Below are 27,149 nucleotides of genomic sequence, written 5' to 3'. Positions count from 1 at the left end.
AAGACCGATTTTCAAAAATATATATTTGGTGCATTTGAGCTTTCGAACAGCGAAAATTTCTAAGCTTTTCTCTCAACCCGTCCAGTGCTTTTTGATACCTAATAATATCGTAAAATAATAGTAGTGAAGTGACGTTGGTTACGGATTTAACCATTGATTTTTGTTACAAACATTTAACAATATGCGTAAGTAACATTATACAAAGAATTGTAAGGGTTTGACAATCACTTTCCCATGAGTGAAAGATAAAGTAACAGCAAAAAGCTCTTTAGTATAATAAACAATGGGGAGATGTGGGAGCTTCGCCATTATGTTTAGGTTCTCATAAATGAGAAAGAACGCACGAATGTGACCATGAGCCGTCTTATAAGAAGGCTTTTGAAAACAGTTTGTCTAGGTTCAGACAAAGCTGCTGGGAGGCGGGAGCTCTTTATAAAATGAAGTATTTTATAGTCTAGCGACTAGCGTAGACACAGGCCATGTGTTTTGCTAAGTAAATAACTATAACAATGAACCATCAGTTATATTACCACTGAAAAATACTACTAAGTATGTATTGTTGCTACAGTACAGTAGTGACTGCAAATATGAAATTTAAGTATTTGATTCTTCGTACTTCATGCCGATCTTATTGAATCCACTGGTCACCTAGGATGACAGTTACCTTACCTTACCTTAGCATGATAATTGTAATCATGACTAGTGGCTAAGTTTAAATGCTGGCCAAAGCAACTACGTGATTCTTCGTACCTACTTCATGCCCATCTTATTAAATCCACTGGACACCTAAAGGATGACAGTAACCTTACCTTGGCTAGCATAATAATTATCAGCATTAGTGGCTAAGTATAAGAATAAGAAGTAGAAGTAAGATTTTACTTCTACTTCTTGAACATCAAACAATATTTTAGTTATTTTAATTTTAATTTTAATTTTAATTTTAATTTATATTAATTTCTTTATTTAGTAGGTATTTTATTATAATGTATAATGTATAATTTGCTGGATTTATATCTGAAAATAAAGATTTATTTATTTATTTATTTATAAGTTTAAATGCTGGCCAAAGCAACTACATATCAGCCTTCGTTACACTTTTGAATGGCTACTCAAGAGTACTGAATTACTCAGCCAGGGGCCAGGGCAAGGAAGGCTCCTTGTCTTGTTGGAGCGGTTTAGTCTGGGTGCACATTTGTATGATTTTAGTAAATTGTATTGTGTCACCGCTGGATTCAGGCGGCGCAAGACCGTGGCGTGTGGAAGTCCTTACACAAGAGCGTCCAGCAGTGGACGTCTATCGGTTGATGGATCATCATCATCATCATTGTATCTCTGATTACGAGTTATCGTGATCGTTAGTTAGGAGTTTAGGACCACGAAGTACGGAATGGTTAAGAGGCATAACATGATTTCGCATCATATAACTAAGTAGGTACACGTCAACCCTTTGCCATGGCAGTAAAAACACATATAGGTATGTATGTAGTTTAGTTACGATTAGGTGCTAGGTAGGCATAGCTTTTAATGAACTGCCATTTGAACTTGTTTGCACGTTATAATTATGGAAATTCATAGACGGGTTAATTAGAATTCTGCGATATGAGTGTTGCTGTGACGAACTTCAACTAATGAAGTAAAAATAAAATTTTAATTGCAGATACCTATCTAACACGGAAGCATATTATTTTGTCCTAAGTAGGTACTTTTAAGTGCTTGATAAGTGTAAGTAACTAGATAAGATAAGTTTATTAATTGCAAAATTGTATGTACATAGGGTCTTAAAAATATTAAAGTCCAATTACAATCTGCCATCAATGGCGCGCAATTTTACAATAGTGTCAGTTACACATTTAGTTACTATTAACATAGGTACTAAAAAATAAAAAATAAATTTAAAATATGATGTCAGAGAAAACCTAAAATAGTCTTATTTAAGTGCATGTTAATATTAACATAATAATAAATTAATTACATTAATGAAATTAATTACTTAATCAAATCTCGAAATTAAGCCTTAAGGTGACGCTGGATGCACGTCCGAACTGCTCGGCCCACGTGGGTAACCTGTATGCTATTTCACCTAACATTGTGATAGAAAGAAATAGACTCAGTGATGAGCAGTGTAGCGAGTGCATGCGCTCACACTAGCGTCCGGATATATTGATGATGGCACACAGATAGTTGGACAGATGTCACCGATGAATTTTTGTAAATATATGATTTATGAAGGAACTACTTATTTCAATTATTATTGTATAAGATTTTATGGAAGAGCGGGGTCGCCTGCCACGAGTACTCGTAGCAATACTAAAACAGTTACTGGGATGGTCCCAATTACTACGCACTATGTGAAATTGTTTTACCTACTGAAATAGATATTTTTAAATTTTTTTTGAATGATAATGATTACCTACTTATCTTTTGATGAATACTATAAAATCTCACTTACATACATACCTATTAGGTAACTACTACCTCAGCGTGTATAAACAACTCGTACTTATATTATATTATAGAAATCCATACTTCTATGAAGTGTCTGTCTGTAATTTCGAAATAACTACCGCAAGCTCATAATATTGTTATTTGAACTGTACCATAACAGCTGAATCAAATGTTTTTAAAAACTGTCTGTCTGTCTGTCTGTTTGAAGTTTGAACGGGCTAATCTTCGGAACGGCAGAACCTATTTTGACGGGACTTTTACAGATAAGTAGAGAATTAACAAAGGATACTTTTTTAACCGACTTTTAAAAAAGGAGTTGTGTTTTTCTACCTATGTACACAGAAATCTCCGAGATTTCTGAACCGATTTGCGTATTTTTTTTAATTGATAAAGAAACTTTGCAACATTGTCCTATATAAAATGTGGATTTCAACTCCTCAATCCTGATGCTGCAGGGGACATGACCACCAAAACTTATGGGATTTTGAAACTATCGGTTATAAATTGATATTGAGAGGTAGGTACCTATATCTACCAAGTAAAGACTTTATCATTGAACTCGAAGACCCACTTCTCGACCCTGATGCTGTACCTAAGGAATTGCATTGCTAAATCGTGGTGATCCCACGGAATTTTAAATGAATCATCGCCCACGCCCGTTCGGTACCCTCATTCCGCACATTGTTTTTATTAGTCAGTCCACCAATCACAACAAAGCATTCTCCCCTGTCCCCCGCCAACATTTTACGATTTTGTTTTCATGTAAATCCTTGTATATGCGTACTCTAGGAGTTGAATTCTCTGTGCTGGCGGATTACCTATTAGGAACACATGATTACACATTCGTTTGTCTGTGAAAATAAATTTTGTTGCCTACACTTATCTATTAGTAGCGACTAAAAACTATATATACCATCTACTTGTGTATAAAAAAGTCTAAATAAATTCCACTTTGATCTCAAAAATGAAAATTTTATTTTTATAAGTAGGAAGTAGGTACAATTCAATTTCCCTCTAAAAGCCCACTACACACATAAACACAATATGTATCATTTTCTGTTTCAACAGTCACATTAGATGTATCATTCGACGCAGAACTATTGAAGCTCTCCATTTCATTTCTGGAATTAATAAACATACAATCAACGTAAATATATTGTGAGTATTATCTATATAGAATGTATGCAAAAAACATAGCATAACAACTTACAAGTATGGTATGGGTAGACCTTTCAATATTTAGTACGGAATTGAATGTTGCAGCATCATGTTGGATTTCAGTGGTACGTATATTGGGCACATTCATTTTATTTTCCTTGTTTTCTTCTAAAAGGAATGTCTTGAGTCACTAAAATACAACATAATTCAGCATTGACAAATCTGACAACAAATAGTAAATCTCTATATTATTATATAAAAATGAATCGTTGAATGTGTTGCTGATCGCAAATCTCGAGAACAGCTGCACCGATTTCGCTAATTCTTTTTGATAATATTCCTTGAAGTACGGGGATGGTTCTTATGGAGAGAAAAATTTAAAAAATGTCCTGAAAAAGAATCGACTGTAGGCGGTGCGAAGTTCGTCGGGGCAGCTAGTAACATAATAATTATATTATCCTAATCCTAATTCCTAATCTAAATATATAAAAGAAAAAGGTGACTGACTGACTGACTGACTGACTGACTGACTGACTGACTGACTGACTGATCTATCAACGCACAGCTCAAACTACTGGACGGATCGTGCTGAAATTTGGCATGCAGATAGCTATTATGACGCAGGCATCCACTAAGAAGAGATTTTTGAAAATTCAACTCTGGAGGGGGTGAAATAGGGGTTCGAAATTTTGTGTAGCCCACGCGGACGAAGTCGTGGGCATTTGCTAGTATCTAAATAATATCAACTTACAAACACAGTGTCAAACTGTTAGGCAACATAAAGCAGATCCAAATAACAATGTACTTAAACTAATATATACAAGATATCGCAACTTCTGTAACAGACTTTTGCGTAAACTTAAAGACAACTACGGGAAAAATGAGTTGGAAGACAACAGCAGAACACCTAAGAAACTGTGGAAGTCAATCAAAGGCATTTGTCACTTAACGGCAACTAGGACAGAACCATTAGAGCTCCTTACCTTAAAAAATTCCTTCTGCAATACAGACGCACTAAACATCTGTAGTGAATATTATGCAACGTTGGGACAGAAGCTAGCAAAAGACATTCTTAAAGACAGCACTGAAAGTGAAAATACATTAGCCAATAAATTAAGCTTTAAGAAGACACCTAGAAACTCTCTTTTTCTGCAACCCGTAGATGAGATGGAAGTTAAAACCCTAATAATACAGCTAGATACTAAAAAAGCCCCCGGTATTGACAATATAAATAGTGAGTTAGTCAAACAAATTAGTAACGAAATCACGAAACCACTTACTTCCATTTTCAATTTAAGTATATCTACAGGTATCTTTCCTGAGCCTTGGAAACTTGCACTGATTTGTCCTATACATAAATCGGGTGCCAAAGACACCCCAGAAAACTACCGACCCATTTCACTGCTTGGTGTTTTCTCTAAACTACTGGAAAAAGTTATAAATAAAAGACTGGTGAACTACATAGATTCCATAAATATACTTTCTAACAACCAATTTGGTTTCAGAAAAAACAAATCTGCAGAAGATGCAACGTCAACACTTACAACAACTGTAGCTACTCACCTAGATAAACAAAAATGCTGCATAGGGGTCTTTCTGGACCTTGCAAGGGCCTTCGATACCGTATCAATACCGATTCTTCTAAAAAAACTCGAGCTAATCGGTATAAGAGGTACGCCTTTGCAATGGTTCAAAACTTACCTCACAGATAGGAAACTGTGTGTGAAGATCGGTCAATTCTCAAGTCATCTCCAGACGGTGAACTGTGGCGTTCCTCAGGGTAGTATTCTGGGTCCCACGCTGTTTTTACTGTACGTGAATGACGTACACCACCTTGAGCTAGAAAATGCCGACATTGTTTGCTACGCGGATGATACGGCACTGGTCTTTCACGGAAAAACCTGGGAGGACACAATAAAATACACGCAAACTGGAATGGCAAGGGTTAAACGATGGCTACTAAATAACCTTTTAACACTAAATGCAAAGAAAACCAAGTTTCTATGCTTTCACAAAACATCGGTGTCAGCTCCAAACTCATCTCCTAACATAAAAATTCACAGTTGTGACAATGAAGACTCGTGCTGTAGCTGCGAGGAGATTGAAAGAGTAAATGTAATAAAATACCTTGGAATCCACATTGACCATAATCTCTCCTTTAAGCAACACATTCACATCTTGTCATCAAGGATCCGAAAGACCATACACATTATGAAAAAGCTTCGGAATATAGCCAATTTCAAAATCTTGAGATTAGTTTACACGTCATTGTGCCAGTCGCTGTTAACTTATTGCATATCTTCATGGGGTGGAGCTGCTAAAACCTATATGCTTGAATTAGAGAGAGCCCAGCGATCCGTCCTAAAGGTTATGTTAAGGAAGCCATATAGATATCCAACAAACATCCTTTACAAGGAAGCCAAAGTGTTAAATGTTCGCCAACTTTTCTTCTTGAAAATAACGTTAAAGAAACACTCCGAAATGCTTAATGCGCCAAATCGAAGTGAAATCATTAAAAGAAGAGTGTACAAAGCAAACATACCCGTTACAAAAACTATATTTGCTAAACGTTTTATTCCATCAATAGATGCACGTATCTATAACAAAATACTAAAATTCAAGGATCTCAAAAATCTAACGATCAAGCAGGCCAAGGAGAAGTTGACATCTTGGCTTAACACACTATCGTATGAAGATACAGAACGGTTGCTCAAACGCATCAACTAAATACGCACGTTGTTGTACACTTCCATTACTTTTATTTATAAAATATATTACATTATTATTATTATTTTTAGTATGTAATGATCTCTTATATATTATAATCCTTATTATGATATGTATTCATAAGTTTTATAACATATATATATACCATTAATATACCTGTCACTAATTTTCCGTGCTTAACCGCATTAATGAAATAAAACAGGAAACCATGGTAAACATTAACTCGGACCCTACGATACAGGTCACCTCCTAGTGTAGGGTCCACTGGTAAAAGTTTATGAAATGTGCAAGCAAGCATAATATACCTACACTTAGTTACAAAATAAAAAAAAAAAAAACTTTCAGAAGCTGGCTCTAAATGGTACGGTGTGATAGCATCATAATCTAATTCAATTCGATTTTTTGCTTTGTCGTTTCCTTGCCAAAGAAAATCCCGTGATCCACTAAAATAGAAGTATAATATATAAGTATTTATTAAAAATAAATAAATGTCATCATCAAATTCACCATCCTGGAGAACCTTGAAAACGACACTCGCGTCTATTTTTTATAAAAAGTGCTGGCCCGCCATCTTAGATTAAAAAATTAATGTCATTATCAAAACCAGCATCCTGGAAACCCTGAAAACGACACCCATTTCTATTTTTTGTGAAAAGTGCATGTCTGCTATTTTGGATTTGAAAATAAATGTCATTATCAAATTCAGCATCCCGGAAAAGTACATATTCAGTCAAATAAAATTCCCGTCGAGTCACATTGTTACTCACGTCGGGTGTGACGCACGGGAATAACCCCGAAAAGGTAATGGCATTATCATCACAAGATAATATTATGGTTTGGAAAGATTCTGATGAATTTTAATAGATCTCCTCTTTGCAAGGGATTTGCTTTTGCGAGAAGCTTTTGCGAGTCTAAACCGTTTCTTTTTCCTCTTCCGCCAATCCATTTTTGTTTCTGTTACACGAAAACTCAAGTATATAATTAAATTGTCTAAGCACACAATATGACCTACATACTTATATTTGTAACTAGATGATATACGCGACTTCGTCCGCGAGGATATAGTGGTTTTTTAATCCCGCGAGAACTCTTTCAAAAGCGATCACTATTTCAAATTTCAGCCAAATCCGTCTTGTACTTTTTGCGTGAAAGGGTAACAAACCTATACACACACACACGCAGATACAAAATTTCGCCTTTATAATGTAAAGTGTGATTTGACAACCCTGACTTTCGGAATTCGGATAAGTCCAAATTATATTTTATTACTAGTTGATGCCCGCAACTTCGTCCGCGTGGAATTAGGTTTTTAAAAATCCCGTGGGAACTCTTTGATTTTCCGGGATAAAAAGTAGCCTATGTGTTAATTTAGGGTATACCCTAAATTAACACTTTTGTCTATCTCCATTCCAAATTTCATCCAAAACTGTTCAGCCGTTTTTGTGTGATTGAGTAACAAACATCCAAACATCCACACACACACATCACTACACCTATTATAAATGTGATAGTGTGTTTGTTTGTTGGTTCGTTGGTTTGTCCTTCAATCACGTCGCAACAGAGCAACGGATCGACGTGATTTTTGCATGGGTATGGTTGACCTGGAGAGTGACATAGGCCACTTTTTATCCCGGAAAATCAAAGAGTTCCCACAGGATTTTTAAAAATCTAAATCCACGCGTACGAAGTCGTGGGCATCACCTCATCATCATCATCATGATCAACCCATCGCCGGCTCACTACAGAGCAGGGGTCTCCTCTCAGAGTGAGAAGGGTTTTGGCCATAGTCTACCACGCTGGCCATGTGCGGATTGGTAGAATTCACACACCTTTGAGAACATTATGGAGAACTCGGCATGCAGGTTTCCTCACGATGTTTTCCTTTACCGTTAAAGCAAGTGATATTTAATTAATTAAAACGCGTATAACTCCGAAAAGTTAGAGGTGCGTGCCCGGGATCGAACCCCCCGACCTCCGTTTAGAAGGCGGACGTCCTAACCACTAGGCTATCATAGCTTCACCTAGTTTATAATATTAGTAGGATATATGTAAACTACTACCACCAGCTGTCGATACGATGCATTCTAAAATAAATCGACCGACCGACCGACAGACCGACCGGCCAAGTACGAGTCAGACTCGCGCCCCGAGGTTTCCGTACTACAATAGTAAAATGTTTATCTCTAAATCTCCGTTTAGAGATAAGCATTTACAATGTAACTTAATTTATTACTACTATGTAACTAGAATTTCGGTACATATAAAAATGAATCGCTAAATGTGTTGCTGATCGCATATCTCGAGAACAGCTGAACCGATTTCGCTAATTCTTTTTTTTATAATATTCCTTGAAGTACGAATATGGTTCTTACGGAGAGAAAATTTTTAAAAAATTCCTGAAAAAGAATCGACTGTTAGGCGGTACGAAGTTCGCCGGGGCAGCTAGTGAAAAATAAAAATAAATAAATAGGTAAATAGTATTTTTTGACATTTTGCATGATAAATCAAAAACTATTTATTATGCACTAGATGATGCCCGCAACTTCGTCCGCGTGGATTTAGGTTTTTTAAAAATCCCGTGGGAACTTTGATTTTCCGGGATCAAAAGTCAAAGTCAAATGATTTGTTCAAAATAGGTAATAAATTACTCTTTTCGATTGTCAGTTGTTGGATTTGTAAAATATAGTGGTGATAATTATTTCGCAAACGCTACGAGGGTTCCAAACGTGCCCAAGACTGAGAAGAGCCCACAGCTAACTCAGCCGGGTATTCTTTTTATTATCACCACTTTACAAAATCATAAATTAAACTTATTAGAACTATCACAAAGCCGAGCAACTCATTCCCAAGCTTGCTTATCATTTAAATAATCCTTTACAATGTAATAGGATTTTTTAATTAGTTTACGTTTTATGAAAACTTTGAACTTATGACAGTCACTTTGAACTTATGACAGTCACTTTTTTTGTTAATTTATTTATGTTTTTATATACGTACAATAAATTTTCAAAAATATATTGATTATGCACTGTCATAATTTTAACTTCTCTAAATTTAGTTCTCAGCGACTCTCGTGGTCCCATACTATATATGGCTCGAACAGCCCTTTTCTGCAGCACAAAAATAGAATTTATACCAGCAGCATTACCCCATAATAATTCCGTGGTGCCATCTGAATCAGGGTTTCTACTGAAAACCAGCGCTGTATGTTTTTGTACTTGTGCAAGACAATATGCATTTATGCTGAGTAGGGACCTTTTTTTTTGGGTTGTGCCACACATGACATACTTTATTCCGGCGCTTCTTCTACTTGAGGTTTTTTGACTTTATTACTCAAGTATAAGAGGCGCTGGGATAACCTAACCAGTTGGTAACTGGTAATGTGTGGTACAGCTTTAAAAAATAAACGTTTTTTCTTTTCTTTCTTTTTCTTTTCTAATAATATGCCATATGACATAATGCTGTGAAAGTAACTAAAATATACTAGTCTCGCCGTTTCTATGTCTGTCAACTGGCGAATCTTTTTTACCGCATATGCAGCAGAACTGTCTGTTCGATAAGTTATTTATATGAGAGCCCCATTGAAGTTTCGCATCTAACGTTATTTCCAGAAAAATAGCGGTATCCACTAAATCTTATTTATCATAAAAGTAGCCTATGTCCTTCCCCGGGATGCAAGCTATTTTTGTACCAAATTTCATCAAAATTGGTTAAATGGATGAGCTGTGAAAAGCTAGCAGACAGACAGACGGACAGATAGACAGATACACTTTCGCATTTATAATATTAGTATGGATAAAAATAAATAAAATCGGTTTTTGATGTACAAGTAAGGTCCTTTTATATGATATCACACTTGGTTTACTAATCTTACTTGAAAGTTGAAAATACTAACTATTCGTTAATGAACACATTTTTATTTATTTTTCGTGATGTAACCACAAATTCATTGTTTCAGATTTTTCCCCTTACGTGTGTTATAACTGTTATTACCTACCTGCCAAATTTTATCATTCTAGGTCAGTGGGAAGTACCCTACAGGTTTCTTGACAGACACACTGACAGACTGACAGATAGACAGACAGACAGACAACAAACTGATCCTATAAGGGTTCCCTTTTCCTTTTGAGGTACGGAATCCTAATGATCTCTCTTTTTGCACTGCATTTAATCTGAATCCAAGAATTCCCGATCCGAAATAGCCGTAAGCAAGACTGTATCGTCACTTACCACCAGGTGAGATTGTAGTCAAGGGCTAACTTGTATCTGAATAAATAAATAAAAAAGTACTATTTGTACGAAGCGTTGCGTACTTTATTTGTAAGACGGACAGACAACAAACTGATCCTATAAGGGTTCCTTTTTCCTTTTGAGGTACGGAATCCTAATGATCTCTCTTTTTGCACTGCATTTAACCTGAATCCAAGAATTTCCGATCCGAAATAGTCGTAAGCAAGACTGTATCGTCACCTACCACCAGGTGAGATTGCAGTCAAGGGCTAACTTGTATCTGAATCAATATTATTATTATTATTTTATTACTTATAATAAAACTGTAACAGGTGAAATTCTGTACATTGAAGATATTTTGAAATTTTTTTTTCGAGGGCACTCTATAATCGATACTGAACCCAAAACTGGAATTTTTTTCATTTTTGTCTGTCTGTCTGTCTGTCTGTCTGTCTGTATCACGGCCGCGCATCACGCTGAAACTACTGAATGGATTCCAATGAAACTTGGTACGATTTGACGTCATACTATGAGGATATAGGATATAGGATACTTTTTATCCCGAAATTCAGCATGGTTCCCTTAGGAGAGGGGTTGAAAGTTAAAATGTATACTGAGCTGTAATTCATTAACGCGTAGTCCGATTTCATTCATTCTTTTTTGTTAGAAACCATACATGTTAAAACTTCAAGTGCCAACTTCTCAACCATCATCATAATAATGACGGGTAGCTTTTGTACTTTTGGATTTCAATCAGCTGTTTTAGGAATAGTTGATGTTGAATTGATATTAAAGGTACGCTTAGAATAAACTATCTCTGGTTTAGGTACCAAGCAACGACTTCATAATTCAACTCGATATCCCAACTCTTCAACCCTGATGATGCAGGGTATTGCACTCCTAAGCCACTGTTGATTGTGAGATAATATTGTAGATGCCAAACATATATACCATTATTGAACTTTAAGTTCCAACTCTTCAATACTGATGCTGCAGGGTACTGCACTCCTATTCTATGGGTTTTAGGAACTGTTGTTGGTGAATTAATATTGTACCATTTACTATTGTACCAAACCACGACTACATGGTTGAACTCCGTTCACAAAAATCCACGCACTCCATCGAAATCCTATTCTATTCCAAACTTATTCGCCAGCGTGACAGGAGTGGAGAAGGCGGATAGGGACGTGTGAGGGGTGCAACGGATCAACGTGATTTTTCCATCATCATCAGCCTGTGGTCGTCCACTGTTGGAAATAGGCTTTCCCTAAAGAGCGCCACCACACCCGGTCCTCAGCCTTCCTCACCTAGCCACTTCCCGCCAGCCTCTGTATATCGTCGGTCCATCGTGCTGGAAGGCGTCCCACACTACGCTTACTTATACCTACGCGGTCTCCACTCAAGAACTTTCCGGCTCCAACGGCCATCACCTCTACGACAGGCATGACCTGCCTTCTTTTATCCCAGAAAATAAAAGAGTTCCCACGGGCTTTTGAAAACCTACATCCACGCGGACGAAGTCGCGGGCGTCAGCTAGTAAATAAATAAAAAAGTACTATTTGTACGAAGCGTTGCGTACTTTATTTGTAAGACGGACAGACAGACAGACAGACAGATAGACAGATAGACGGACAGACAGACAGACGGACAGACCGACAGACGAACAGACGGACAGACGGACGGGCAGACGGACCGATGGACGGACCGACAGACGCATGGACGGACGGACGGACTGACGGACGTACGGACGGACGGACGGACGGACGGACGGACGGACAGACGGACGGACGGACAGACGGACCGACAGACAGACAGACAGAGGGTTCCGTTTTTTCCTTCTGAGGTACGGAACCCTAAAAATACAAAGAAATACCACCAGGTAGGTACCTACCTACCTATATTATTATACATATACAGGTACCTTTTTAGGGTTCCGTACTTTATAAGGAAAAAAGGGACCCTTAGGATCACTTCGTTGTCTGTCTGTCTGTCCGTCTCTCCGTCTGTGTCGTATCTGTCACACAAATCTATAGGATACTTCCCGTTGACCCAGAATCATGAAATTTAGTAGGTACGTAGGTCTTAGAGCACAAGTAAAGGAATAAATCCGAAAACCATAGATTTGTGATTACAACTTACAAAAAAAAATTAAAGTGTGTTAATGAAAAAATAATTAGTATTTTCAATTTTCAATGTATAATAAGTATACCAAGTGGGGTATTATATGAAAGGGCTTTACTGTATTGTGTGTATTCTAAAACACATTTTTATTTATTTTTATGCATAATAGTTTTTGATTTATGGAGCAAAATGTCAAAAAAATACCTGAGTACGGAACCCTTGGTGCGCGAGCAACTCGCACTTGGCCGGTTTTTTAAAATTAGATAAAATAAATAACTAACAAAGTTACTTACCTATTGTACTAGGACCACACGAGTAGATATCCCTACTAGGACCTCAACAACAAAGTCAGGTCAATAAACCAATGAATAAAATTGGTGTCCAAATTTCAAATTCCAGAGGTCAATGTACAAAATGCAATAAGTATTTGAAGGACTTATTGACTCTGCTCTGCTCAATCTTCTACACATTTGCATAGCCACTGAATAAAAATTAATTTTATAAAATCATTACGACTTTTGTTTTTGAAAACATATTAATAACAACAGTTGTCGTCATAGAAACCACAATATTACACGCGCAGCCGCGCGCCGCTGGGCTGGCCCTTCCCTCCGCCACCCGCGCGGTGTCTAATGTTTTGGGGTGAGAAGCATGATGATTTTAGCCGAAATCTAGCGCTTGAAAAGGGTTGAACAGTAGTTTGGGAAAAGTATTTTTGAGAAAAAACTACTGAATTTAGGTTTGCAAAGTAAAGTTATTTCAACTAATGAATAAATAAACTATGTCTAATGATAATTTTTTTTAGAATTTTCCTATTCCTAATCTTATTTATTTACGCCCAAAGTTGACATAAATTTAGTGTTAAAATAGGAATCTTTTGAGGCTCGTAACTTTTAAATCAATATTTTTTTCAATGTTTTAGATATCATTGAACCTAGATAATGACGAGATAAATCGATATAATTCTTAGTTTTGTGCGTACAATATCGAATATTGTTGTATTTTCCCTCCTACGTTTGTATGAAGAAAGCACCGAACTGAGCTGCCTTAATATGTCGTACGAAGTCATCCACTGTATAAAAATTTTTTTCTTGCAACCATTTTTTTAATTTATGACAGAATTGTTTAAATGGAAGCATTTTAATCTCCATCGGCAATTTGTTAAAGATTTTTATGCACATAGAGTAACAATTTTTTTGGTATAATGATGTTTTGGAGATCCTATCAGACACTAATTTATCTTGATTTCTCAATCCTCTTTTTCCAACATTATCATGCAGAGTTTTGAAATAATGAAAGTTCGTTTTGACAAACTTTGCAATTTCTAAAATGTACATACATGGAAGTGGCAATATTCCATGTTTTTGAAAGACAGGCTTACATGATTCATAAGGAGGCATGTTAAGAATAGCTCGTAGACATTTTTTCTGAACTATGAATGCCTTATTAAAATCTGTTGAATTTCCCCATATAATCAGGCCATAACGGAGTACTGATGACACGTAACCATGGTATGCTGTGAGAGCAGTATTCAAACTAGCAGTCTTTACTAGTCGACGTAATACGTACACAAATCTATTTAGTCTATTACACACATTATTTATCTGATATTTCCATGAGCAGTTTTGATCAATTTCTATTCCTAAAAATCTACAATTTGTTGTTTCATTAATTTTATGGCCTTTATAGTTAACATTAAGATTTACATGTCGTTTATTATAATGTCTAAACTGAATAAAATTAGTTTTATTAATGTTGATACATAGATTATTATATTCTAGCCATTTAATTATTGATTCTACGGTATTATTTATTTCAGCTTCGAATTCACTTATGTTATTATTATTACATGTCAGAAGAATAGAAATGTCATCTGCAAAAAGAGTCACACTAAGTACAATTATTGATAAGAGACTCCTCAAATGTTTTATTTGATCTAGCAAACTAATTAATGCTTTTAAAATAAAAAGAGTTTCGTGTGGAGAGAGGTCTTATTGGCATTATAATTTATTATGCCGGTGGATAAATATATTATATCGTGAATGGGTAAATAAATAGGGCATCTATCAGTTACGCTTGGCATAATTGTGTCGTAAAAGGTCAGTGGCTGGTCGCGTGCGACATTTCATCGTGGATCGTGGGGTTTGGGTTGACACAAAGCAGGGCGGGTCGGATGCGTCATCACCACCCTCCACGCACCCTCTCCGACACCCCAACCAAAACATCGATCGATCCTGAAACTACTAACGCCATGCGCAAAGCCCGCCCTTTTTGTTTATGCTTCGGAAAATCCGAAATTTCCCTGACTTGGCTTGACAAAATCTTATACCTTGTAAAGAATTTGAGGAGTACGAAAATTTGTTAGATTCAATGCCAAGTCTGGGGGGACATGTGTAAATTTGCTCTGATATGGTTTGTTTATTAAAGATGACTAAATCGATGATATCACAATCATACGCTCCAATTACTAATTTAGGTATTTAGTGGTAATTGATACTCACTGGCACTCGTTCATGATTTCCTCCTGCGAGCGAACTTGCACCGGAGCCAGCTTCTCCACGCTTTCTTCGTAATTTCCAAAGCACTTGGTGATCTTCTCGTCGAAAGTGTTCACCAAATCCTCGAGAGATCCGGAGAAAGTCTCAGTGAAATTGTCTCCCTCACAGTTCTGCATATTGTCCTGTTTACACTTCACCGGTTTCAGTACATCATTATCGTTGATTTTATTGGAGTCTGTTTTCATTTTTACCATATCACTTTTGAGATTATTCAAGTTGTTGAGGCGTATGTCGTTGCCGTTTATGGTCTTCTGCGGATAGTCCGTTGAGGAAACACAGTCGTCCGCCTCTTCGATTTGGGCGAGCGGCGCCTCGAACTGTAGTTCGGCCATCCTACCAGCCGATTCTCGCATGACCGTACGTCCACCCGCGCAAATTACCGCGCGAACACTGCGCTCAGCGCTAAGTGCGCTCCTCGGCCGACACACGGTCAATCTTGCGGCTTGCCAACTATGTCGCGCATGGGTCTCTCTATATTCAATGTACTCTGTGTGGGTCTCTGAGAGTGTGATAATATTATATAGGTAAACATGAAAGAGGTAAAATCTTAAGTAACTACACTACATAAACTAATAATATGAAAAAGGAATCAGCAAAAAGAAAATTACGTATGTAGGTATAATATCGCTAAATGAAGGTAGGTACCTAGGCTAGGTACCTACTACCTACCTAATTAAAAAACGATTCATGATTCGTTTAATTCTTTTGAAGGTCCTGTAAAAAAAATTGTGTACCTTCAATTCGGGTTTCTGTCGATGGTGGGAAGTGGGAACTCTTTGATTATCTGGAATAAATAACCTAGGTATGTCCGTTTCCGGGATAAAAGCTATCTCTGAATAGGTACAGGTAGTATAGTATACCTACCTCATTTTGGTTAAGAAGATGGACCGTGAAAGGTAACAGATAGACACACTATCATAATAATATAGACTTCTACCTATGTCTGTGAGACTTCTTTTTGTATGAAAAATACGGCCATGCAGTATAGGTACTTTATTTGACAAAAAAAACTACCTAAGTATTATTACCTACTATTATTACCTACCTATTATTACATCTAGTATTAGCTACCTACCTACTATTATTACCTATATTTAACTACCCACTAGGTGGACGGACGACATCAGACAAGTCGCAGGGAGCCGCTGGATTCAGGCGGCGCAAGACCGTGGCGTGTGGAAGTCCCTACATACTTGTAATAAATTATCTCTGCTACAGGAGACCTATGTATGTCCAGCTGTGGACGTCTATCGGTTGATGATGATGATGATGATTACCTATTAAAGTTTCCATAGTATCACAGTTTTACGATACGTACAAGTTACAACGATACCAAACGATACCTATGTATTTTTTTCGTTTCTAGTGGTGTTAGTATTGCGCCATCTATGAAAATTTTATCGAACGTTGCCCTGAAACTTCCTCATGATCTCAATCTATGGTTTAGTTTGTCTACCTTTATCAAGGTTCACAAGGGCTAGAACCCAGAGCCGTAAAACCAGTTATAAGACAAATCTGTCTTTATCAGTGTCAAAGTGACATTTAGTGTCAAAATAAAGTGTCAAGAATGTACAATGTACTCTGTGGTGTCAAGTGTAACAAATGTCAATATTTTTGATTTTTTGACTTGGTTTTTGTTCGCTTCTTTCGAAGCAAAAATGGAAATTTCCAAATAGTATAATGAAAATCTTCCACAATAGTTTAAACTTTGGACTTCAAAAATCGTTATGTATCTTTTAAAAAGGAGGCCAGAATTTAAAACAATATGCACACTTGTTCGTCTGTATAAGTATGCACATTTCCTGTGTAGTGTGTACTAGTGGTAGCCATGTAATCTTTAATTTATTTTTTGTTTTTTTGCAGTTCCAGTAGAAAATCACACTATGATATTCTTAATTTACAAAGAAATTGTACAGAAAAAGAGATCAAAGAAGCATTTATTAAGTTGAGCAAAGAGGTAACCTTGTTTTTAAGTTTCAGTAGGTACTTATCGCATTTCTAAATGAAAGGATACCTACATACATTATTACTGTCCTATTATAGCTATAATAATATAATACTATAGTATAGGTACCTATAATATATTATACCTATAAAAAGACTCGTACGCAGCGATTTGCCTCCTCATTTCTGATTCGAACCGCTAAGATTTGGAACACCCTTCCAGCATCAGTTTTCGCCTTCAATTATAATATGGGTACCTTCAAGTCGAGAGTGAATAGGCATCTTCTAGCAAATTCACGGTTTTCAGATTTTTCCCCTAATACCAGCTATAAGACCCACCTTTCTGCCAAATTTCATGATTCTAGGTCAACGGGAAGTACCCTGTAGGTTTCTTGACAGACAGACAACAAAGTGATCCTATAAGGGTTCCGTTTTTCTTTTTGAGGTACCCTAAAAATAAAATTATACAGTTCAACTTGCTTTGTCTAAACTTCGGATTTTGGGCATAGTTCTATTGTTATAGGAGAAAGAATTTTAAGGAATTTCTAATAAAATAATCCACCAATCCATCCAAAGTGGATCCATTCCATTCCACATAATTGGTTTATACAAAAATCAACTGCTGCATGTATGAAAGACTGTTTTGGCTGATGTTTATTTTCATGTATTCAGTACTAGCTGACACGGCGAACTTCGTAGGTACTAACTTCTTTAATTTTAAATTTTTCTCTCCGTAAGAACCATTCTCGTACTTCAAGGAATATTGTAAAAAGAATTAGCGAAATCGGTTCCGCTGTTCTCGAGATTTGCGATCAGCAACACATTCAGCGATTCATTTTTATATATACAGATTTGTGATTGTCAGGACTAGGATTGTGTGAAAGAAAATATTTGCAAAATCCTCTGGATTAGTAGTAAATTTGGAAGGTATTTTTGTATGAAATAAGCTTCTTATTTTCGTCATTAGTAAATTCCATGCAAAACCAGGGCAGATCGCTAGTTAATTATCATAAAGGTGAATTTAAATATCAAAAATAGATAAAAACTCAACAAAAAACTGTGACTTTGTTAGTTATTTAAAACACTAAATATTTGGCACTGAAACAAAAATATTATGTGATGCTTGTAAAGACAAAGTAGATGTAAATGATGTTTACAATTTTCATACAAAGTATAAGTAGTAATGATTTTACTATGTATATATAATACTAGCTAATGCCTGCGACTTCGTCCGCATGGACTACATAAATTTTAACCCCCTATTTTACCCCTTAGGGAGTGAATTTTCAAAAATTCTTTCTTAGCAGATGTCTATGTTATAATAGCTATCTGCATGCCAAATTTCAGCCCAATTAGCCCAGATTATAACTGTGAATGTTTGGATGTTTGTTACTCCTTCACATCACAATGACAACCAATTTGGCTGAAATTTGGAATGGAGATAGCTTATAATGTAACCTAAATTAACACCTTTAGCCTGAAAAGAGTACTGCTGAGTACCTATCTAGCAGCTCTTAGTAGAATCTGCTTTCCAAAGCAGTGGTAGAGTTGACATAATAGCATAAGTAGCACAAGCTGTCCTGCATGATGTCAAATCAAAGATTTCTAGCTGAATTTTAAAAAAAAAAACTTAAGCCACATGGACAAAGTTGCAAGCATCATCTAGTAATTACATTTAAAAAAAACCTATTTCAGTATCATCCAGATAAGAACAAAAGCTCAAAAGCTGCGGAACAATTTGTTCGCATTGTGGAAGCTTATAATGTCCTCAGCAAACCAGGAAGCAGGGCGTCATACGACAGCACAGCGGAATATGACAGCAGTGGCTCTTATGTGTACCGGACACATGTGCCATATAAGTAAGTACAGTTGTAGCTGAAGGGTTGATGTAATGAAGAACCCGCTACATATAGTGATGTTTATTTTACACTTTACAATTGATATGTTATGTACAATTATACAGACGGGCTCGCGAGCTTTATATAATACAATGGTAGAAGATGTTGACGTGACGAGCGGATGATAGGGAATGTGGAATCTTGTAACGTGCGTGACCAGGAGGATTCCCCACTGCGTTCCAAATTTGAATATTGTTGTGTGGCAGCTGCGAAGTCTTCCTAATAGCTGCCAGCCAAGTAACGGTAGAGGTTGCACCTCTACATCACCCCCCTACGGAGTGAGAAACAGAAAAAAAAAGAAATATTAAGTAAGGCAAGTATTATATACATAAGAATGAAGGAAAAGAACCCTAAAACTAGAACATGTATTGATAAAAATGAGAAGGCAAATAGGCTTGAAAGTTGCCTCAATGTTGAGTCTTCTGTAGCAGTATCTGGTAATGGTGTAATACCTCAGGTCATTGTGTACACAATGACTGGGAGGCAGTACTTAAGACCAGAGAAATAAGCAGTGGACCTGTATGCCTAAGTGACACGGAAAAAAATAATTACAATAAATGAAGCGTTCGGAGTGCAAAAAGGTTGATGACGGAGGAGACGCATGATGAGCAAATCTTCTTCACGTCGAACCTTGGCAAACTCGCGTCCACACAGACCTGAAGAGAGGTTCTGAGCGCGATAAACTCAGTGAACCTGGAAAAGTGAAAAGGTCGAAGGACTTACGAACGAGTGACATTGTGTCTTAGGCTGCCCAGTGTACTACAGGAACATGTGTGCGGAGGCTATACAGCACTCCACAAAAGCTGCTTCACTTTGAAATAAAAGATGATCCGCAATGCACGGAGGAAGCTTTGCTGAAAACCTTACGAATTGTGGCATGGTCCGTAGGGGTTTGTTGTGAATGGAACTATGGAACGGAGAGATTAGTCCTCTCCATACGTGTAATAATGTTTCTTTATAAATTGCTGAAATTTAAATTGTTATGACAGGAAAATTTTACAAAATATAATGGCAATTATGACATGACAATATAACTAAATAAAATTGTTCTAAAAAAGTAAAACGTCTATAAAAAATTCCCTTTTTAAAATGAGATGATGAGACGTCACTTATTGTCTATATTGTTCATGGAATGTTAATGTTCTTTTTCACTGAATTTGAAAATTAAAAAAAATACGTCACTCAAAAATAATTTTCACAAAACAAAATGCAATGTCACAAATATTATTGTTAGAAATTGTTTTTCAGCACAGAAGAAATAATGTCCTTATAAAACCTGGATCCCTCCTCAGGGCGCCTCGGATATGTGCTCACAAGGCATGCACGTATGAACCTCGCGTCGGGTTCAGGAGGTTGTGTTGTGGTCAGCGATGTAGGACAGGGTAGGTTGCGTAGCGTGCCGCGTCGAGTTAACTGGATTGCGTCCACGAGGGACACCATCTGTGGCGTCCATGTCGAGTCGCAGTCGTAACTCGTAGCTTTCGCGTTCAGAAGTCACCAATTATGTAGCTGAAGGGTTGATGTAATGAAGAACCCGCTACATATAGTGATGTTTATTTTACACTTTACAATTGATATGTTATGTACAATTATACAGACGGGCTCGCGAGCTTTATATAATACAATGGTAGAAGATGTTGACGTGACGAGCGGATGATAGGGAATGTGGAATCTTGTAACGTGCGTGACCAGGAGGATTCCCCACTGCGTTCCAAATTTGAATATTGTTGTGTGGCAGCTGCGAAGTCTTCCTAATAGCTGCCAGCCAAGTAACGGTAGAGGTTGCACCTCTACACAGTAACGCCCCTTTCACACTGCAGTCCAGTTATTTGCAGGATCCCGTTTTCTGCAGGATCCCGTTTGATGCCGAATGTGTTTGTATGCTGGCATTCACATGAGCATGCCGCATGCGGGATGCTCTCTAGCATATAAACACATTCGGCATCAAACGGGATCCTGCAAAAAACTGGACGCCGTGTGAAAGAGCTGTAAGTGGCATAAAATAATGTACATCAACCTTTAGAAGGAGTCAGCGGATTTGTAAAGCATTGTCTCTATTGTTGTTACCGACAAAACATCATATATATGTATGAGTGACAGAGACAGCCGAAATGTCATTCTAAAGGCTAATGTACATTATTTTCTGCTGCATACTGTATTATTATCATCATCCCATCGCCGGCTCAGTACTGAGCACGGATCACCTCTCAGAATGAGGAGGGTGTGGCCAAGAATTAAATCACTATCCATTGAAAGTTTGTTTGGTCCTTCAGTGACGCTGCAGCGGAGCAACGGATTGACCTGATTTTTCACAAGTATAAATAGTAAGACCTGGGGAGTCAACATTCCGGAAAATCAAAGAGTTATACCACAGGATTTTTAAAAATCTAAATCCACATGGATGTGGCCAGTTGTGGGTATCAGCTAGTGCGATATTGGCGCGTGGCGAAAATCGGAACTAACATTGCCGTCAAGTGTCGCCTTTGTTCTCCAACAGCGCCCCCCTATCAATGTCATTCTAGTGCCAAGAGAGCCTTGTCGCATTGTAGTCTATTCTATTGTAGATATTTTGAACATTATTCTCATCTTACTTTAAACTTTTATCTTTTCAGTTTACGAAACAATCCAAATTACGGCTTTTACACTCACACACAAACAAAATCTGGCAACACAAATAGAGACTACTATGGTATAAAGGGTGTGAAGAAGTTGCCAAATATTGCCATTATAATGATTGCTTTTGGCATTGCTTTCATTGGTGTTCTATTGCAAGTGGTTGTGATAAGGTAAGTGGCCATACCATCCTCCAATTGCTTCCATTCTGCTTGCAAAAAGTTTTATATAGTGCTATTTTTTATTTGTAGGCAGTCATACTCCAGTCAAAGAAAGAGAATAGACCAGAAATCGATGATGCTGGCAGAGGAATTAGAGAAAGTCAGAGCTAGTGCTAGAGGGCAAACAAATGATGTAAGTTAACTCTTAAGCTTTTAAACTTTCCCAACCAGTACCATAGAAGCTTAAAAGTAATGAGCATAACGATTTTGAAGCATTTGTAAAAGTTTGTTTGATTGAAAATCTTTCTATTTCTATATAATATCTAAATCATCATCATCATCAACCGATAGACGTCCACTGCATGCAATAAAGTACAATTCAGCTAGCATAGCGCTGTGGTCACAGATATTCTGAGGCTGCAGTCTACAAAATAAACGCCTTACCAGTTTACCATACTTGCTTATGACATGACAGTTGCCACATAGAACAAGTATGACGAGCCCTTTCTTGAAATTTACGCAACCTAAAAACTTGTTATTTCTAATTTCAGGCACAGACTCAAATGATGCTAGACAAAATAGTGGCAGCGTCCAACCGCTCTGTGGCCACAGCGTCTCTTGGCCAAACTCTGGCCGACGAGAAAAAGTGATTTTCTTACCTCAAACTATTGTAGCCTTGTACACAAGTAGAAATCGTAGTGTCATCTCGAAATGTATTGTATATATATTATATGCCTGTCCTACCCAGATGAGAAATGATGTCATTCAGATTTCATACAATACAGTATTTGACCATGTCAAAAATTAATTTAGGTTTTTTTTATTACCATAACCTTTAATACCATCGAATATACAAAGAAATATTTTTTTATGTCTAAATTACATTAATTATTTATTTCTAATTTATCTAAAAATTAATTATTTCTCAGTGATTATTAAGTCTTCTTATAGAGGGTCTTCCAAAATACGTAAAATCCACGTCCTTTGTTAGTTTTATTTTAAATTATCGATTAAACTAAAAAAAGCGCGTCAAATGATTGTGACGTCACATACCGGTATTTCATAGAATCTCACATACTAAGCGCGAGTTTTGACGTTTGATAAAAAGTTACTGATTTGACTAGCTGTCAAATACCGGATTTTAGGCTCATTATTTTTTATCGTCCATCAAACAGAAACGTAAAAACATTTATTGTTCAATTTTTTTTTACATATCAGTTCAAAAGACCAGTGCTAACATATAAATACCTAGCTTTTTACGCGACTTCATCTGTGTGGATTTAGGTTTTTAAAAGTTAGATTGGTACAATCCTTTTTTGGCAGAAAATTTGCATCTGTTTGGGTAAGGCATAAAAAGTCCGTAGGTAATTTATTAATATTGTAAATATGTAATTAGAAAATCAGAGTAGAAAAAGACGTATCATAATATTAATATTTTTGTTAAATACCTATTACCTAGTTACCTCAGTTATTGTGTTTGTACATAGTTTGAATATTACGTAGTTTAAAAATTTCAAATAAATTATAAAATACTTGTACATAATAATTATTTTAAATAGGTTGTTTTATTTAGTTCCAATAGTGAGTATATCATTTAAACTAAGGTGTATTCATATGTGAGAAAAATATTGCAGTGATTTTAGTTTGCCTAGCTAGGGTGTAATCGTCATGAGTTCTAGGTACTCTATCCACGGAAAGAAGTTAGTATAGGGCTCTCTCTGTTACGTAATCCCATACAAATGACAGAGACAATATCTTAGTGGGCATTAATCATTTTGAGTCACTAACTAATTACAAACGAAACTAAGTATGTTTTCAAATTGAATTTCGAATGTTTTTTGAAAATATTTTCGAATTTAATTTTGAGTGTTTTTTGAAGAACATGTTTGTGATTGGTTGGTGCCTCAAAATGGTTAAAGGGCACTGAGATTTTTGTCTCTGTCATTTGTATAGGATTACGTAACAGAGATAGAGCCCTCAAACTTCTTTCCGTGGATAGAGTATATCTACGGTCAAAGAATCTTATGAGGCAAACCATTTAAAGCTAAGGTCAAAGAATGTTATTAAGGAAACCGTTTATAGCTCCGGTCAAAGAATCTTATGAGGGAAACCATATTTTATAGTTACGGTCAAAGAGTCTTATGAGGGATACCATTTATAGCTACGGTCAAAGAATCTTATGAGGGAAACCATTTATAGCTACGGTCAAAGAATCTTATGAGGGAAACCATTTATAGCTACGGTCAAACAATCTTATGAGGGAAACCATTTATAGCTACGGTCAAGGAATCATATGAGGGAAACCATTTATAGCTTCGGTCAAAGAATTTTATGAGAGGGAAACCATTGCCTAGTTCTCTCTTTGCGTCATTAGTGAGGGTTGCGACCCCATTCTATATGATCACATATCTAATGGTAGGTGTTTTCTTGGCATATTAAATTGCCTATTTATAATTTTCGAAAATATTACAGACATCTACTAGAAGCAATGAAAAAGCAATCCACCGAACCAGAAGACTGTGCCTATAATGTACCAATTGAAGATGTGAAAGTCACTTTGTATGAAATAATTAAAAGCATTATATACTATGTATTACATTTTCATTATTTTATTAGGAAAGCCGAAGTGTACGTCCATCAATATGTTGGATTCGTTATGACGTCATAGCAGGCGGGGCTCACTTGCTTACGTAACCCGAGAAATATATCTACGGCGGCTTCCGGCTCGCCCCTTCGATGGCACTCGCGACACCACGCATAAAGGCATGTGGGGTGACAAAAAGACTTGCGGGGCGTCCCCACCCCGATTGCCAGCTCGACCTGTCACGTACTATACATATCCTGAGGACATTCCGATGTCGGAGTAAAACTTGCGTCAAGTATGTGCTTGGTGGCTTCCTTTTCCTGCATGTTTAGCAGTGGGAGGGCGCTGGGCGGGCGATGCATATCACAAGGTGCATGTTGCACTAGCTATACAAATTTGTCAGTTTCAACAGATTATAGCAAATTGATCTTGTGGTTCTTCATCTATAATGGACTTCCGCACAGTGACGCCTGCTTCTATCATCATCATCATCAACAACAACAACAACCGATGGACGTCCACTGCTGGACATAGGTCTCTTGTGGTTCCCTGCAACTCATCTGATGTGGTCCGTCCACCCAGTGGGGGTCTTCCAACGCTGCGCGTCTGGTGCGAGGTCGCCATTCCAGCACCCACCCTGATTGGCATCTCGACTTGTCGCGTAATATACCTACTTGTGTCTAAAAAGCCGTTACATGCAAAAAATAGTTTTTGGAGTTAGCACCAAAAACGTGGGAATTTTCAAAAACTAATGTTTATAAAAAACTAGCTGATGCCCGCGACTTCGTCTGCGTGGAATTAGGTTTTTTAAAAATCCCGTGGGAACTCTTTTATTTTCCGGGATAAAAGGTAACCTATGTAACTCTGCAGGTCTTTATCTATACCCATGCAAAAAATCACGTCAATCCGGTGCACCGTTGCGACGTGATTGAAGGACAAACCAACTAACAAACACACTTTCGCATTTATAATAAGGGTACTGATAATGCAACTTAGGCCCAAAGTTGTAGTTAGTTTTTTGGCTAAGCTCTTAAAGTATTTCTGGCTTCTTATATAAAGGCCGGCAGCATTCGGGTATTATCTACCCGTGCGAGCTGAAACCCGTACTACACTTGCGAGTTGAAAAGTCCGGTAAAAATAAAACGGTGATCAATATCAAATACAGTACCTACCCGGCCGGAAATATTGTACGTATCGACCTTTAGAGAGAGATAGCGGTTTCGTAGAGCGTTGTCTGTCGTTGAGACCGACCAAAACATCACACAGGTATGAGTGATAGAGGCAACGCTCTAGAAAGCCTAGAAATCTCTTTCTAAAGGTCGATGTGCAATATTTTCTGCCGGCTACTGTACCAGTTGTTTATTCCAAGGGGTATAACTCTTTGACGTAGACCCTGTCCTCTAGATGAGGAGGAGCAGGCACCACTAGCGGCTGTCCGTCCATCTTGATGTCTTTGTAGAGCGCTCGGTAGTAGCAAGTATAGCCGTAGTGCTCTGCAGACATCGCGGAGTACGCGCTCGAAGTGTCTAGACGGATTAGTCTGATACCTTGCTCCTTTATGGCTTTTCTGAAAACCACGAAAATATAATGAATATATACAATATTCGGCATAAAGGTTGGAAATGTAGGCGGTCCTTATTGTTTGAAAACTGCGCTGTTTTTGTTAGAAATATGAATTTTGATATATATTTAAAAATTATTTAGAATCATGGAAGGTACCTACTAGACCGTAGCAATGTCACATATAGCACAAGTAAAGCAAAAAATCTGAAAGCCGTGAATTTGTTGTTACATAACGAAAACCCCTAAAAATTAAAGATTTGTTTCCCCAACCAAATAAATTAGATTACTAAATCACATCAAATCAAGAAGAACCTATTTATCTATCTCTATAATATAAAAATGAATCACTAAATGTGTTGCTCATCGCAAATCTCGAGAATAGCTGAACCGATTTCGCTAATTCTTTTTTTATAATATTCCTTGAAGTACCTACCTACAAGGATGGTTCTTACCGAGAGAAAAATTTAAAAAATTTGATTCGACTGTTAGGCGGAACGAAGTTCGTCAGGGCAGCTAGTAATGGATAAAAAAGTAAATTATGGACATTTTTGCATTAAACGGACCGGACCGGGGACCCTGTCTAAATATGGCTGTTACGAGGTGTTATCTACATCTAAAGCCGATCCTATACGTAGCAAAAACCGCACACTCACTCAGTTTCCTCTAACAATGCGTTCATAATTCCCCTTCGTCTCCAGTTCGGATCGGTGGCTGCCACTTTTACTTCTACAACCTTTTGGTCGGCCGGGAACTTCTCCCACAGCTTCGCTCCAGTCTCTCTTCTAGCTAGAATGTAGAGAATCTTCTGAAACTTCGGATTTGTACAGCGCTGTGCTTGGCTCAAGAGATCGTTGCCATCGTCTTCCTGAAATGGATAGTTTAACATTATAATAGGATAAATCTTTAATAAAAAAATCGGACCAACACTGGCCATACACGATCAAGTTTAAGCGGACTTGAAACGGCGTCCAGTCAAGACAAGCCATAGACCGCGATTCGCGAAGTGTGGATGTTATCATGTAGGTAGGTACGTAGGTACTCTTGGCTGAAATCTATAGAGCGCACTTTGCTCAGACCTTCAGTTAAAACGAGACAGATTTATGTCAGCGATATAACGCTGTCTCGTTTTAGCTCTGTCTTAAGTCTA

General features: G+C 37.2%; 3 protein-coding genes across 5 annotated transcripts in view; 1 reads left to right on the top strand and 2 right to left on the bottom strand.

The window, feature by feature from the left end:
• Unc-76 (fasciculation and elongation protein Unc-76) overlaps window positions 1–15,653 on the bottom strand; it is a 69,947-nt gene extending 54,294 nt beyond the window's left edge. The window contains exon 1 of one of the 2 annotated variants that reach the window (XM_069503845.1): window positions 15,183–15,653. In XM_069503845.1, coding sequence (XP_069359946.1) covers window positions 15,183–15,592 — 410 coding nt within the window. In that variant the 5' untranslated portion in view covers window positions 15,593–15,653. The remainder of the gene's footprint in view (window positions 1–15,182) is intronic. The other variant, XM_034976817.2, reaches the window with a different exon arrangement.
• A 1,182-nt stretch (window positions 15,654–16,835) lies between these two features.
• LOC117989309 (dnaJ-like protein 60) lies at window positions 16,836–23,411 on the top strand. Its single transcript, XM_034976651.2, has 6 exons — window positions 16,836–17,028; window positions 17,103–17,196; window positions 18,879–19,042; window positions 21,694–21,867; window positions 21,946–22,048; window positions 22,407–23,411. The coding sequence occupies exons 1-6, from the start codon at window positions 16,967–16,969 to the stop codon at window positions 22,503–22,505; spliced, it is 696 nt and encodes a 231-aa protein (XP_034832542.1). The 5' UTR covers window positions 16,836–16,966; the 3' UTR covers window positions 22,506–23,411.
• A 2,177-nt stretch (window positions 23,412–25,588) lies between these two features.
• Window positions 25,589–27,149, bottom strand: part of LOC117989307 (arylalkylamine N-acetyltransferase 1-like) — a 69,966-nt gene continuing 68,405 nt past the window's right edge. For both annotated transcript variants that reach the window (XM_069503847.1, XM_069503846.1), the window contains exons 6-7: window positions 26,656–26,867; window positions 25,589–26,006 (exon numbers count right to left, since the gene is read on the bottom strand). In XM_069503847.1, coding sequence (XP_069359948.1) covers window positions 25,799–26,006; window positions 26,656–26,867 — 420 coding nt within the window. In that variant the 3' untranslated portion in view covers window positions 25,589–25,798. The remainder of the gene's footprint in view (window positions 26,007–26,655; window positions 26,868–27,149) is intronic.

Source organism: Maniola hyperantus, chromosome 16 (genome assembly GCF_902806685.2).
Source record: "Maniola hyperantus chromosome 16, iAphHyp1.2, whole genome shotgun sequence".
Taxonomy (NCBI): domain Eukaryota; kingdom Metazoa; phylum Arthropoda; class Insecta; order Lepidoptera; family Nymphalidae; genus Maniola; species Maniola hyperantus.
This window is presented reverse-complemented; position numbering and strand designations above follow the sequence as displayed.